General features: G+C 41.4%; 1 protein-coding gene across 1 annotated transcript in view; it reads right to left on the bottom strand.

Annotated features, from left to right (window-relative positions):
• Positions 1-60: 60 nt before the first annotated feature.
• Positions 61-15847, bottom strand: part of muc5.2 (mucin 5.2) — a 33033-nt gene continuing 17246 nt past the window's right edge. The window contains exons 30-48 of the mRNA XM_079604377.1: positions 9163-15762; positions 8900-9057; positions 8585-8759; positions 8223-8458; positions 6225-6408; positions 5796-5973; positions 5228-5412; positions 5069-5138; positions 4824-4945; positions 4698-4729; positions 3460-3607; positions 2822-2911; positions 2649-2689; positions 2418-2537; positions 2072-2170; positions 1830-1949; positions 1341-1380; positions 963-1080; positions 61-485 (exon numbers count right to left, since the gene is read on the bottom strand). Of these exons, the coding sequence (XP_079460503.1) occupies positions 320-485; positions 963-1080; positions 1341-1380; positions 1830-1949; positions 2072-2170; positions 2418-2537; positions 2649-2689; positions 2822-2911; positions 3460-3607; positions 4698-4729; positions 4824-4945; positions 5069-5138; positions 5228-5412; positions 5796-5973; positions 6225-6408; positions 8223-8458; positions 8585-8759; positions 8900-9057; positions 9163-15762 (8882 nt within the window). The 3' untranslated portion in view covers positions 61-319. The remainder of the gene's footprint in view (positions 486-962; positions 1081-1340; positions 1381-1829; positions 1950-2071; positions 2171-2417; positions 2538-2648; positions 2690-2821; positions 2912-3459; positions 3608-4697; positions 4730-4823; positions 4946-5068; positions 5139-5227; positions 5413-5795; positions 5974-6224; positions 6409-8222; positions 8459-8584; positions 8760-8899; positions 9058-9162; positions 15763-15847) is intronic.

Below are 15847 nucleotides of genomic sequence, written 5' to 3'. Positions count from 1 at the left end.
GCACAACTGAGAATGAGACTACAACTTCACTGACAAAAAAAAAAGGAATGCAAATTAACTTTGTTGCAGTTTAACTTTTATTGTGTTGAACATTTACTTAATTTAATTACAATTATACAGACATTGTATTATATCATAGAAGAAAGCAAAAAGCTTGAAAAATAAACAAACAATTGAAATAGTCTTGTTATAGATATTTCATATATTTAAAGTAAAAACCACAGCCCTAGAATAAATCAAGTAATTTAGCAATAATCAGCAATAATCAAAGGAAAAGCTTTGATTAGGATCAGCATCTTTTATCCAGTCTTCAGATCTTCTAGTCCACACATTTGGTAGGAGTGCATGTGCAGCTCTCAATGTAAACGTAGTCATGATGGATCTCGCTGTCATTGGCACACTTCATCGTCACCTTTCGACGGCTGAATTTCTCTTCTCGGCAGCAAGAACAGCTGTGCATCATGATGTTCTCTTCCATTGAATATCTGTGCAGGTTTACAAGATGAATATGCTTTTATTAGCTTGTTTTTTCATACAAAACAAAATATTTAATCAAATGCCTGTACTGATTTCATTTGGGTGATTTGGTAATTATGAGTTATCTGTACTTTGATGCTTATGTATGAAAAATTTTGCTAACTGATGTTAAAGTCATTGTGAAACGGAGTTAATAACCAATTTTACTTCTGTTGTTGGCAGATTTAATGTTATCCATTGGTAATTTGATGATGCAAAGATGCATTGTGATGAATATTGCATAATAATAAAAGGAAAGGTAATTGGTTCAATTTCAAACGGACTTTACCGGTTCACATGAAAGGACATGTTTTGCTGTAGCGAGTGCTAATACATGTGATGGTTATTACTCAGGTGAAAAGATTGCGTAATCAAGGCAGCACAATTCATCTCAGGATTCAAAATGCAATATTGTTATCATTAATTAGATGTGTGCGTGCTCTTACATTGATTTGGTACCACAGTGACCACTGCAGGACGTCACTTCTATGGGGCTGATGGACTTGCAGTCATCTACCTCCACATGGGTGGTGTTCTTCAGAACAATGCATGTCTTGGGCTCACCTAAGATAAGAGAGAGAGAAGGAGAAAGAGGTAAACTTGTGACAAGGAACATCTGATCCGTTGTTTTATGTATTATATGCGCATGATGGATTTCTTCTTGGATCTTTAGTACAGTTGACGGAGAATAGCAACCAATGCAACAGTCATTTTTACAATTCATCTACATTATGATCTGCTGGAAAATGGTAGGACTGGTAGTATTGGTAGTGTGGTCATTGATTCTGAGGTAATAAATGGACAGTAATTAAAGAGTAACTTACAGATCTTGCAACACCCATCTGCATCATATCTCTCAGTTCCCTGTAGATATTAAAACAGACACATTCACCATTAGTTGGAAAGTATACAAATCATTCATCATACAAAATGTTGAAGCTTATTATGAATAAGTTTCCATTGATGGTAAGAGTGTGTGTGTGTGTGTGTGTGTGTGTGTGTGTGTGTGTGTGCGTGTGTGCGTATGTGTGTGTGTGTGTTTGTCTGTGTGTATAAATAATTTTACTTCTGTTATTTGATTTCCAAGTGAAACAGGATATTAATTAAGAAAAAGTTTTTCAATTTTACATTTGTTTTATCAATTGGTAATTTGAAACAATGCATGTTTATGAATAGACTTATGAATATGAAAAGGAAATGCAGTCAATTTCATATTCACTTTAACTATACATTTACTTCAACTAACTATACAAATACATACAGTTGACAGAGGCATGTTTTACTATAAAGTGTACAGTATATATTTGACTTACAGTCTCACAGTCATCTGGATTAAAGTAAGGGCATTTTGGTGTGTTCTTCTCTGTTACAAACATGCCATTAGTTTCAATGCAGGTAACACTCTCGCATTTGTAATTTTTCACTTCTCCAACCTAAAAGAAAAAACGTAGACAGGCAACATGAGGATTGAAGACAAAGGTACTCAACAAAGGTTAATTGACTGGTGAAATAGGCGGTTGAAGAAAAGTTTGAGAATATTATATTTCAAATGTACTTGTAGAGTATTTGTGGTGTTGTCCGGTGTAGTATAAATGCAGGCTTTTTGCTTGCATACTCCGCAGCACTCTCCTTCTTGTTCCACACGCTCAAAGCCCTTGGAGTGCAAAAAAGAGTACTTTAAATTTCATTTAAAGGGGTTATATCATAAGCAGTCCATTTTTACTTGATCTTTTAAGATAACATGATGCAGGCTGCTATGAAAACATACTGTAACTTTCAGAAATCAAAACTTCCTCCCAGTCCATAGGCTTTACTATAAGTCCGGATACTTTATTGTTGGAGTTTATAATATTAATCAATCCTAATGTATTCTGATCACAAGTATAAATTGTAAATATTACCTCAGCACAAGGTGTACAGACTTTCTTAACACATTTCACAGCAAGTAGTTGAGTCTGTGGGTCTTTATCCATTGAACAGTAACAATCCAAACAAGGCGCCGTAGGGATTTTAACTCCAGGCTAGAAAAGAAAATGACCATTTTAATGGTGAAAAGCATACAATGTAATATGTGAAATTTCCAGTTGGATGATGTTACCAATTAGTATAAGCACATGAACCCAGCAGCTCACCTGGTACTCAGAGTTATTGTGTACACAGACGTCTTTGGGCACTGAATAGGAAAATGTAAGGTTAAATGACTATAATGTAATACATTTAGCAATCTTTGTAGTAGTGGATACATAAAATCCACATAAATTCCAAATGTTGTAAAAGTAGTCTAGATATGAAATTTGAGATTTACCACAGGGTGGACAGCAACTGTTCTCAGGTATATCTGCTGATAACTCATATCCCACATCACATTTCATAGAACAAAGGCTGGTATCACACACTGAATGGGCAGAGGAGACAGCACGTATTATTTAAATTATTATGGACATTTTTGTTGCATTTTGACAAGTTTGCAGCTGTAGCTCTAATTATATGTGTTTACATGTTCAGAAACTATCTGCTCTTACACACAGGCTCAATATCTACCTTTGGAAAGTTTCTTATCAATCTTCAACTAGCCTAGATTTTTTATTTTTTCACCAGGAATTGGAATTGGATTATGAGTTTCTATAAAGCACTTATTAGCAAGATTATAGAAATGCTGAGGCACCATCATAAAATAATGATTAGTTCGTAGTTGGCTTTTGGTTAGCATTTCCTCCCCCGTCTGAGTGGCTTCAGTGATGTTTCAGGAAAGTTGTTTCAGAGTTGCAGCTAGTTACTGCATTTTGATGAATGATTATGAACCTTGTTTTCCTTTAGTTGATGTATCATGCACCGGTAGACCAGAAATGTGTATTAGGACAGTAAATGAGGGCAGTTTTGTTGTCATGTTTATTTAATTTAGTCTGTTTAGCTCTCTGATTGTCATTGTGCTTGTTTACTCACCGCAGGTTGGACAGCAGTTTTCAATCACGCTTTTGTATTTGTGGCCACAGGGCGTTATGGTCGGACAGTTCATAGGCTCTTTGACAACACCAAAGCTCTCACTGGAGCACTTGTATGTTGTACAGTTAACCATCCATGTATCTCCAGGCTAGAGGAGAGGAAGTAAGGTGATAATAGTTAGATGCGAGTTGGGATTATAAATGATGGTAAGGTTGGGTTGATTGTGTTCAAATGCCATTTTAAATTTGACTAAATGAGTGAGGTTTTTTAATACAGCCATTTGTATGAATTTCAGCATAATTTTGCTGGAGTGTAATGGTTACGCTCTGCTATTTTCACACAGTTTCAAACTTTCAATCATTGGTAGGAATTAGAGCAGTGGTTCTTAACACTGGCCCTTGAGGTCCACTTTCCTGCAAAGTTTTGCTTCAACCCCAATCAAATACACATAGACAAGCCGACCAAGGTCTTTAGGATTACTAGGCGGTGGCCGACATTGCCTTCTATACCCTCAAATAGGGCATTATTTGAAGGGACAGCCACCTGTAGTGGTGTCAGAAACCACAGTGGGCATTATGGAGTGCACTCATTCAATCCCACAATGCACCGCAATATTGAGTGTACAACTGATGTACGCTCAACGGCTAGAGAATGCCATTGAATACCCAGAATGCACTATAAGAGTCACGCGCCTTATTAATTCCCGTGTCTGACCAGAAGATGGCTCCCGCAGCTGAATTGTCCATCCATTTTCCAAACTGCTTGTCCAATGTGGCTACAGCGATATATCATACAGGTATAAATCCCTTTTTTTTATTGATTATTTAATTGTTTAGTTAAGGTTAATACATAGTTTCCAAATCTTTTTATCTTACTACTGGAGCAGCGAGTTTGCTAAGTTTCAAATAATTATTAAACAGCAAGCACAAACTATGCAAAAGCACTTCCAGCACACTCGGTGTCTGAATTCACTCACTCCTTTGCATTAGCTTCATCAAGTGAACAGTATTAGTGGACTAATGTAGGGAATAGTGAATGAGGGTATAGCCTAAGGGGCAATTTCTGACACAGCCGTAGAAAGTTATAAGCAAGTGAGTTTGATCTGGGTTGTAGCTTAACTCTGGAAGTGGACCTCGAGGATCAGAGTTAACAACCCCTGGACTAGAGTTAAGTTCACAATCCTAGTAAATGTCATGTAAATAGTTTTACCCCTATTACTACTACTAAAAGATACATACCACTCTTGGTAATCCATCAGGGCCAATGCAATCTGCATGTAGGAAAGGCAAAAAATGCATCAACAAAAGTTTGACTTTAGGGCACATTAATATAACAAATATCATAAATTAAGTAATAATGCTTACCGCAAGTAGGTGTACACTTATCTGTTGTTGAACTAACTAGATATGTGTTGTCAGGACAGAAACAACCTTCCATGAATGTTTCAGGGTTACAGCCTGGTAACTTCGCAAACATCTCATTGTATCTGGTTGTAAACCAAGCGCATGTGGCATGAAGATTGTTAATGCAGTGAAATTTGGACTATTCAGTATTATAAGATTTCCAATTATGGATATGAATGAATTGTTACAGTATAGAGAGTGGTTACCTTGTACTGCAAGTTTTTTCCACTTTAGGTCCACATGCCTTGTAGACTTTGTGATCAGCACATTTGTATGCTATTAACCAATGACAATCAAGAGATTCAGAATACTGTCAGATAAGAGATCCAACATTGTGTTATGGTGGGTTCATTCTGCTCTCTTACCGCATAGCCCGTTAAGGTCGGCTGAGTTTCTCCAGTCCACACAGATAGACTTCTGGCCACATAGCTGTGCATAGGCCTCCACACTGGCACAGGCCATGGAGTCATTTTTCTTGTAGCACACATCATATTTACATGCCTCATAGTATTTTTGATAGGGAATGATGTCATGACAGCTCTTGAACAAACTGAACAAAATACAGAAGTTTAGAGAGAAAGTTCAGTGGTATGTTTGATAGCACTTTCAAAAACAACAACAACAAAAAAGGTAATAGCCAAAAAAAAAAGACCTCTGAAATCTTAAAAAATATATGTATTTAAAGTGCGTAATTTCTGTACCATTTGCGGTATTGCAATTTGTTTAAGTGGTCTGAGTGGACTGGACACAAAATCACATTGACTCAACCAGTGGCGTGAGTTTTGGGCGCAAGTACATTTTGCTAACCAATGGTGGTGGATAGAGGGTTTTTTTAAAAGTCATACTTTTTTTGCCATTGTATTTGGTGCGGCTAGTGTCAGAGAAATTCCCCAATTTCTGAAAATAGAAAGTGATTGTTTGGATTTTTCTTACTCGCTCTTGATGACCTCACAGCTTTGTGCCGTGCAAGCAGGAGTGGGTTCGCTTGGATGTGGTGGAGGGGTTTCACATCCTGGAGAGTCCGCCCACAAGGCTGCCATTTGCTCACATGATTGGTCAATTGTTCCATCGGGACGTCTGCAGTCATTTGTGGCATCATTGTCACAAACCCCTAAAAATAAGGACATCATTTTAAACCTTGAATTGACAGAAACACTAGACATTCTTATTTAGGTACATTTAATTTAAATTATTCTACAACAGAACACCCTAGAGTATTTTGATATACTAGGCTCACAAAAAGTAGGCTAATCCCTATTCCAAATCGGTCTTTCTATCTGAGAAAGTTGTTGTTGTCTCACAAAAGAAATACTGTTTACCATGGTTATATTTATTGCAACAAGGGCACCAAACTGTACTCACCGCACTGTCCCTCTGTATTACCATGGAAGTAGGAGAACGGGAGATTGATCTCAAAACCTTGATGACTGACTAAAATTTCAGCTTTGATTTCATTGATGTTTAGAATAACTGCCATGCCCGAGGTGGTAATGGTGAAGTCTTCATTAAAGAATGTTGGGACCTTTATGACATCATTGACATAGACCTGTGGGCGACAAGGGTATATATATATATTGACCCTTAGATTACATTTTTGCAGTTCTAGTGTAGGTTTTCTAGCAGTGTTAAGTAGGGCTGGGCATTGACACAATTTTCACGATTCGATTTCGATTCACAGGCTTGCAATTCAATTAGATTAAATTCTACTCAAGATTGATTAATTTGCATATATATCAGGTACAGTACATGCCAGGAAAAAAATATCTCAACTAATGCTGTAAACTATATAGAGAACCCTGTCAGTTGGGACATAAGTACTATGATATTAAAGGTTAAAATGAATAGCTGACTTTTTATAGAAACATTTAAATTGCACATAATGTGGTTATAATAATAGCATTATAATAATATTTTAAAGACAATTATGTTTCAAATCCAATATTGATTGAAGAACGAGTTAAAATATGAACGTGTAATATAGTGCAGATATTTAGCAAAATGCTCCTCTCTAGTTAAAATTTTTCTACCTAACTATTGAGCTATGGAATGTTGAGATGCACGATATTGGATTTTTGCCAATATGCCTAGATGGTTGCTATATTTAACTTATTTTGGCCTATAGCCGATATACATCGGCTATATTTTTTTCCTTTGTTTGAAAACAACACCAAGTCTCTCCTAGGAATTATTAATCAAAGATTTTTCTTTTCAGTATTGAGCAAAAACTGTATTTTCATTCCGCTTTCAGAGTTCTGAGGTATTGTTAGAGCTAAATAAATGTTAATAAAGTTATTTTTATAATAAGAGTACATTGAAAGTTTTGAAATAAATAACAATAGTCAAGTCCGTCACTGCTGTTTTATTATTTGAGTTGCAGTTGCAGAGGTAACTTAACATTATTTCTGTATTTTACTTTTCATTTTATTAGTCTAACACCAGCGCCCCCTAAATAAATAAAACTTCTTAACGGGCGGGCTGCTGCTGGCTCTAGGCTACAGAGTGACTGTTGACATCCTTTTGTACTGGAATTCACAAGTTCCAGGCAGCAAGCAATCCAAAACAGTGAATCTAATCACCATACAGTACATGCAAAAGTTCACTTCAAGAATGACATGTGTGCTGACGTGCACACATGTGAGTCATCGCAGGCGCATAATCAACATGTTATCTTATCGGTAAGGCTTACTGGCATAATTTTTTCATATCAAACTGATTCCGATTTTAACTTTTTAAGCCTCTATCGGCCGATTTCATGAAACGTTATGTGACATTGTTTTCTGCTGTTGAAACACAGATTAAGCGATTACACGAGACATGATACATGTCAGGAAGTTATACTGTATCTTCCAACATACCCTCTGATGTTAATTTATGTTTATTCTGTGCTATAACTAGTAGTAAAGCGTCCTCCTTGCTGCCGCTTCGCTTGACCTGAAGCGGCGACAGTGATCTGTCGCCCCACATTAAAGGGCAAAATTATGTTTATTAAATATCATAATAAAATCTACATTTGATGTGGCTTTGTTTCCTATCAAAAGTGACAAAGCTTATTGTGATTTATTTGGATACCAATGCTGTTTAGTAAAGTTTTGTTCATGCATCTGAAAACAGCATTGAACTAAAAATGTAAGTTGGGGTTCATCAAAATGAGAATCGATTAAAATCGTGTTAAGTCATATAAGCTAGCCAAGCTAAGCTAACCCCTATTGTTAAGTCATATAAGCTAGCCAAGCTAAGCTAACCCCTATTGTTCAGTCATATAAGCATTAAAAAGTTGTCATTTTCTTAAGTCAATATATTTCAGAGCTTGTCTTTCAAGAGTATTTGAATTTCGTGATTAAATTTAGTCGTGACACTCACCTGCATTACTTCACTGTTACTTGATAGCTTGATTTCATATGATTTGTACTTCACAATCACATACTCTGGGCAAGCAAAATTATTTGTAACATCGCAATAGTAGTTTTTAACATGGACACTGATATTGTATTTCGGAATGATTTCTTGGACCAACACATAGTCGCAGTTTCCTTGGAAAACATAATATGTTCCATCAAAAGTACTGTAGTGAGGGTCACCCCAGCCACTGCATCGACCTGTTATTTCAGAAAACAAGTTAAACAACGTTAGTTAGTAATGACAATGTTAGTTAATTGCTTAGTAGAACCATCATGATTAATATTAATAAAACATAAATTTTCTAGAGCATGGTTTAAACTCACATGGACACTCATACTTAGTGCAGCAGCCATTGTTATAATAAACCTTCTCAGGTTTAAGTCCATTGACACATGTAGGTTTAACAGAATCAGCTGGATCACACACTACAGGAGTTGTGGTGACATTCCCATTTATGCAGTTTTTAGTGGTACATTCTTCATTCCATGAGTCTCCATTCTGTTAAAGATTCCACAAATATTGATGAACTGATATTAATACAATTGGCTTATCGATTTCAGTTCCATTTGTAATTTAGCTGAAATTCATTTTTTGAGAAATGTAAACTGTACATGAACAATTTTCTGCTGGTTTTTTACCTTTCTGTTGACATCAGTACAGTCATGTGGAACAGTTGAAACTGGAACTGTAGTTGTCTGAGGACATGGTTTATGTGTTATTTCACTAACACAACTGGAGTTGCAGTAAGCAAAGTAGCACCAGCCCGCTTTATCAGTTTTGTTGTAGATCACAGACTCTATAATTAGAATAACAGAATGTGCATCATTGATATGCTTACAATTGTTCATGGATTCACAATAACAAAACAAAAATTAAAAATTGTCCATCATGTATTGCTTACCGGGTGGGAAAGTTTGATTTGCATATGTGCAATGACAGCTCGTTGTGATGACAATTTGAGGTGCTGTGGCTGTGGCATGTGTCGTTTCAATTGTTGATTCGGTATGCACAGTGAACATTGTTGATGGTGTTTGTGTCACTGGAGGTGCTGTTGTCAAAGGAGATGATGTAACAAATGTTGTAGTTGGTGGTGTTCCTGTTCCCGTGGGAGGTGTTGTTACGATCAGTGGTGTTTCAGTAGTAACAGCAGTAGTAGAAATTTCAGGTGCTGTTGGTGTCGGTGGAACAGCAGTTGTAGTGGCTGTTGATGGTGTTCCTGTGGGAGGTGTTGTTACGATCAGTGGTGTTTCAGCAGTAACAGCAGTAGTAGAAATTTCAGGTGCTGTTGGTGTCTGTGGAACAGCAGTTGTAGTGGCTGTTGATGGTGTTCCTGTGGGAGGTGTTGTTACGATCAGTGGTGTTTCAGCAGTAACAGCAGTAGTAGAAATTTCAGGTGCTGTTGGTGTCGGTGGAACAGCAGTTGTAGTGGCTGTTGATGGCGTTCTTGTGGGAGGTGTTGTTACGATCAGTGGTGTTTCAGCAGTAACAGCAGTAGTAGAAATTTCAGGTGCTGTTGGTGTCGGTGGAACAGCAGTTGTAGTGGCTGTTGATGGTGTTCCTGTGGGAGGTGTTGTTACGATCAGTGGTGTTTCAGCAGTAACACTACTAGTAGTAGAAATTTCAGGTGCTGTTGGTGTCGGTGGAACAGCAGTTGTAGTGGCTGTTGATGGCGTTCCTGTTCCTGTGGGAGGTGTTGTTTCGATCAGTGGTGTTTCATCAGTAACCGCAGTAGTAGAAATTTCAGGTGCTGTTGGTGTCGGTGGAACAGCAGTTGTAGTGGATGTTGATGGCGTTCCTGTGGGAGGTGTTGTTACGATCAGTGGTGTTTCAGCAGTAACAGCAGTAGTAGAAATTTCAGGTGCTGTTGGTGTTGGTGGAACAGCAGTTGTAGTGGATGTTGATGGCGTTCCTGTGGGAGGTGTTGTTTCGATCAGTGGTGTTTCAGCAGTAACCGCAGTAGTAGAAATTTCAGGTGCTGTTGGTGTCGGTGGAACAGCAGTTGTAGTGGCTGTTGATGGCGTTCCTGTGGGAGGTGTTGTTACGATCAGTGGTGTTTCAGCAGTAACAGCAGTAGTAGAAATTTCAGGTGCTGTTGGTGTCGGTGGAACAGCAGTTGTAGTGGCTGTTGATGGTGTTCCTGTGGGAGGTGTTGTTACGATCAGTCGTGTTTCAGCAGTAACAGCAGTAGTAGAAATTTCAGGTGCTGTTGGTGTCGGTGGAACAGCAGTTGTAGTGGCTGTTGATGGCGTTCCTGTGGGAGGTGTTGTTACGATCAGTGGTGTTTCAGCCGTAACAGCAGTAGTAGAAATTTCAGGTGCTGTTGGTGTCGGTGGAACAGCAGTTGTAGTGGCTGTTGATGGCGTTCCTGTGGGAGGTGTTGTTACAATCAGTGGTGTTTCAGCAGTAACAGCAGTAGTAGAAATTTCAGGTGCTGTTGGTGTCGGTGGAACAGCAGTTGTAGTGGCTTTTGATGGCGTTCCTGTGGGAGGTGTTGTTACGATCAGTGGTGTTTCAGCAGTAACAGCAGTAGTAGAAATTTCAGGTGCTGTTGGTGTCGGTGGAACAGCAGTTGTAGTGGCTGTTGATGGCGTTCCTGTGGGAGGTGTTGTTACGATCAGTGGTGTTTCAGCAGTAACAGCAGTAGTAGAAATTTCAGGTGCTGTTGGTGTCGGTGGAACAGCAGTTGTAGTGGCTGTTGATGGCGTTCCTGTGGGAGGTGTTGTTACGATCAGTGGTGTTTCAGCAGTAACAGCAGTAGTAGAAATTTCAGGTGCTGTTGGTGTCGGTGGAACAGCAGTTGTAGTGGCTGTTGATGGCGTTCCTGTGGGAGGTGTTGTTACGATCAGTGGTGTTTCAGCAGTAACAGCAGTAGTAGAAATTTCAGGTGCTGTTGGTGTTGGTGGAACAGCAGTTGTAGTGGATGTTGATGGCGTTCCTGTGGGAGGTGTTGTTACGATCAGTGGTGTTTCAGCAGTAACAGCAGTAGTAGAAATTTCAGGTGCTGTTGGTGTCGGTGGAACAGCAGTTGTAGTGGCTGTTGATGGCGTTCCTGTGGGAAGTGTTGTTACGATCAGTGGTGTTTCAGCAGTAACAGCAGTAGTAGAAATTTCAGGTGCTGTTGGTGTTGGTGGAACAGCAGTTGTAGTGGATGTTGATGGCGTTCCTGTGGGAGGTGTTGTTACGATCAGTGGTGTTTCAGCCGTAACAGCAGTAGTAGAAATTTCAGGTGCTGTTGGTGTCGGTGGAACAGCAGTTGTAGTGGCTGTTGATGGCGTTCCTGTGGGAGGAGTTGTTACGATCAGTGGTGTTTCAGCAGTAACAGCAGTAGTAGAAATTTCAGGTGCTGTTGGTGTCGGTGGAACAGCAGTTGTAGTGGCTGTTGATGGCGTTCCTGTGGGAGGTGTTGTTACGATCAGTGGTGTTTCAGCAGTAACAGCAGTAGTAGAAATTTCAGGTGCTGTTGGTGTCGGTGGAACAGCAGTTGTAGTGGCTGTTGATGGCGTTCCTGTGGGAGGTGTTGTTACGATCAGTGGTGTTTCAGCAGTAACAGCAGAAGTAGAAATTTCAGGTGCTGTTGGTGTCGGTGGAACAGCAGTTTTAGTGGCTGTTGATGGCGTTCCTGTGGGAGGTGTTGTTACGATCAGTGGTGTTTCAGCAGTAACAGCAGTAGTAGAAATTTCAGGTGCTGTTGGTGTCGGTGGAACAGCAGTTGTAGTGGCTGTTGATGGCGTTCCTGTGGGAGGTGTTGTTACGATCAGTGGTGTTTCAGCAGTAACAGCAGTAGTAGAAATTTCAGGTGCTGTTGGTGTCGGTGGAACAGCAGTTGTAGTGGCTGTTGATGGCGTTCCTGTGGGAGGTGTTGTTACGATCAGTGGTGTTTCAGCAGTAACAGCAGTAGTAGAAATTTCAGGTGCTGTTGGTGTCGGTGGAACAGCAGTTGTAGTGGCTGTTGATGGCGTTCCTGTGGGAGGTGTTGTTACGATCAGTGGTGTTTCAGCAGTAACAGCAGTAGTAGAAATTTCAGGTGCTGTTGGTGTCGGTGGAACAGCAGTTGTAGTGGCTGTTGATGGTGTTCCTGTGGGAGGTGTTGTTACGATCAGTGGTGTTTCAGCAGTAACAGCAGTAGTAGAAATTTCAGGTGCTGTTGGTGTCGGTGGAACAGCAGTTGTAGTGGCTGTTGATGGCGTTCCTGTAGGAGGTGTTGTTACGATCAGTGGTGTTTCAGCAGTAACAGCAGTAGTAGAAATTTCAGGTGCTGTTGGTGTCGGTGGAACAGCAGTTGTAGTGGCTGTTGATGGCGTTCCTGTGGGAGGTGTTGTTACGATCAGTGGTGTTTCAGCAGTAACAGCAGTAGTAGAAATTTCAGGTGCTGTTGGTGTCGGTGGAACAGCAGTTGTAGTGGCTGTTGATGGCGTTCCTGTGGGAGGTGTTGTTACGATCAGTGGTGTTTCAGCAGTAACAGCAGTAGTAGAAATTTCAGGTGCTGTTGGTGTCGGTGGAACAGCAGTTGTAGTGGCTGTTGATGGCGTTCCTGTGGGAGGTGTTGTTACGATCAGTGGTGTTTCAGCAGTAACAGCAGTAGTAGAAATTTCAGGTGCTGTTGGTGTTGGTGGAACAGCAGTTGTAGTGGATGTTGATGGCGTTCCTGTGGGAGGTGTTGTTACGATCAGTGGTGTTTCAGCCGTAACAGCAGTAGTAGAAATTTCAGGTGCTGTTGGTGTCGGTGGAACAGCAGTTGTAGTGGCTGTTGATGGCGTTCCTGTGGGAGGTGTTGTTACGATCAGTGGTGTTTCAGCAGTAACAGCAGTAGTAGAAATTTCAGGTGCTGTTGGTGTCGGTGGAACAGCAGTTGTAGTGGCTGTTGATGGCGTTCCTGTGGGAGGTGTTGTTACGATCAGTGGTGTTTCAGCAGTAACAGCAGTAGTAGAAATTTCAGGTGCTGTTGGTGTCGGTGGAACAGCAGTTGTAGTGGCTGTTGATGGCGTTCCTGTGGGAGGTGTTGTTACGATCAGTGGTGTTTCAGCAGTAACAGCAGTAGTAGAAATTTCAGGTGCTGTTGGTGTCGGTGGAACAGCAGTTGTAGTGGCTGTTAATGGCGTTCCTGTGGGAGGTGTTGTTACGATCAGTGGTGTTTCAGCAGTAACAGCAGTAGTAGAAATTTCAGGTGCTGTTGGTGTCGGTGGAACAGCAGTTGTAGTGGCTGTTGATGGCGTTCCTGTGGGAGGTGTTGTTACGATCAGTGGTGTTTCAGCAGTAACAGCAGTAGTAGAAATTTCAGGTGCTGTTGGTGTCGGTGGAACAGCAGTTGTAGTGGCTGTTGATGGCGTTCCTGTAGGAGGTGTTGTTACAATCAGTGGTGTTTCAGCAGTAACAGCAGTAGTAGAAATTTCAGGTGCTGTTGGTGTCGGTGGAACAGCAGTTGTAGTGGCTGTTGATGGCGTTCCTGTGGGAGGAGTTGTTACGATCAGTGGTGTTTCAGCAGTAACAGCAGTAGTAGAAATTTCAGGTGCTGTTGGTGTCGGTGGAACAGCAGTTGTAGTGGCTGTTGATGGCGTTCCTGTGGGAGGTGTTGTTACGATCAGTGGTGTTTCAGCAGTAACAGCAGTAGTAGAAATTTCAGGTGCTGTTGGTGTCGGTGGAACAGCAGTTGTAGTGGCTGTTGATGGCGTTCCTGTGGGAGGTGTTGTTACGATCAGTGGTGTTTCAGCAGTAACAGCAGAAGTAGAAATTTCAGGTGCTGTTGGTGTCGGTGGAACAGCAGTTTTAGTGGCTGTTGATGGCGTTCCTGTGGGAGGTGTTGTTACGATCAGTGGTGTTTCAGCAGTAACAGCAGTAGTAGAAATTTCAGGTGCTGTTGGTGTCGGTGGAACAGCAGTTGTAGTGGCTGTTGATGGCGTTCCTGTGGGAGGTGTTGTTACGATCAGTGGTGTTTCAGCAGTAACAGCAGTAGTAGAAATTTCAGGTGCTGTTGGTGTCGGTGGAACAGCAGTTGTAGTGGCTGTTGATGGCGTTCCTGTGGGAGGTGTTGTTACGATCAGTGGTGTTTCAGCAGTAACAGCAGTAGTAGAAATTTCAGGTGCTGTTGGTGTCGGTGGAACAGCAGTTGTAGTGGCTGTTGATGGCGTTCCTGTGGGAGGTGTTGTTACGATCAGTGGTGTTTCAGCAGTAACAGCAGTAGTAGAAATTTCAGGTGCTGTTGGTGTCGGTGGAACAGCAGTTGTAGTGGCTGTTGATGGTGTTCCTGTGGGAGGTGTTGTTACGATCAGTGGTGTTTCAGCAGTAACAGCAGTAGTAGAAATTTCAGGTGCTGTTGGTGTCGGTGGAACAGCAGTTGTAGTGGCTGTTGATGGCGTTCCTGTAGGAGGTGTTGTTACGATCAGTGGTGTTTCAGCAGTAACAGCAGTAGTAGAAATTTCAGGTGCTGTTGGTGTCGGTGGAACAGCAGTTGTAGTGGCTGTTGATGGCGTTCCTGTGGGAGGTGTTGTTACGATCAGTGGTGTTTCAGCAGTAACAGCAGTAGTAGAAATTTCAGGTGCTGTTGGTGTCGGTGGAACAGCAGTTGTAGTGGCTGTTGATGGCGTTCCTGTGGGAGGTGTTGTTACGATCAGTGGTGTTTCAGCAGTAACAGCAGTAGTAGAAATTTCAGGTGCTGTTGGTGTCGGTGGAACAGCAGTTGTAGTGGCTGTTGATGGCGTTCCTGTGGGAGGTGTTGTTACGATCAGTGGTGTTTCAGCAGTAACAGCAGTAGTAGAAATTTCAGGTGCTGTTGGTGTCGGTGGAACAGCAGTTGTAGTGGCTGTTGATGGCGTTCCTGTGGGAGGTGTTGTTACGATCAGTGGTGTTTCAGCAGTAACAGCAGTAGTAGAAATTTCAGGTGCTGTTGGTGTCGGTGGAACAGCAGTTGTAGTGGCTGTTGATGGCGTTCCTGTGGGAGGTGTTGTTACGATCAGTGGTGTTTCAGCAGTAACAGCAGTAGTAGAAATTTCAGGTGCTGTTGGTGTCGGTGGAACAGCAGTTGTAGTGGCTGTTAATGGCGTTCCTGTGGGAGGTGTTGTTACGATCAGTGGTGTTTCAGCAGTAACAGCAGTAGTAGAAATTTCAGGTGCTGTTGGTGTCGGTGGAACAGCAGTTGTAGTGGCTGTTGATGGCGTTCCTGTGGGAGGTGTTGTTACGATCAGTGGTGTTTCAGCAGTAACAGCAGTAGTAGAAATTTCAGGTGCTGTTGGTGTCGGTGGAACAGCAGTTGTAGTGGCTGTTGATGGCGTTCCTGTAGGAGGTGTTGTTACAATCAGTGGTGTTTCAGCAGTAACAGCAGTAGTAGAAATTTCAGGTGCTGTTGGTGTCGGTGGAACAGCAGTTGTAGTGGCTGTTGATGGCGTTCCTGTGGGAGGTGTTGTTACGATCAGTGGTGTTTCAGCAGTAACAGCAGTAGTAGAAATTTCAGGTGCTGTTGGTGTTGGTGTCGGTGGAACAGCAGTTGTAGTGGCTGTTGATGGCGTTCCTGTGGGAGGTGTTGTTACGATCAGTGGTGTTTCAGCAGTAACAGCAGTAGTAGAAATTTCAGGTGCTGTTGGTGTCGGTGGAAC

The sequence above is a fragment of the Phoxinus phoxinus genome (assembly GCF_949152265.1).
Source record: "Phoxinus phoxinus genome assembly, chromosome: 25".
NCBI classification, from domain to species: Eukaryota; Metazoa; Chordata; class Actinopteri; order Cypriniformes; family Leuciscidae; genus Phoxinus; species Phoxinus phoxinus.
This window is presented reverse-complemented; position numbering and strand designations above follow the sequence as displayed.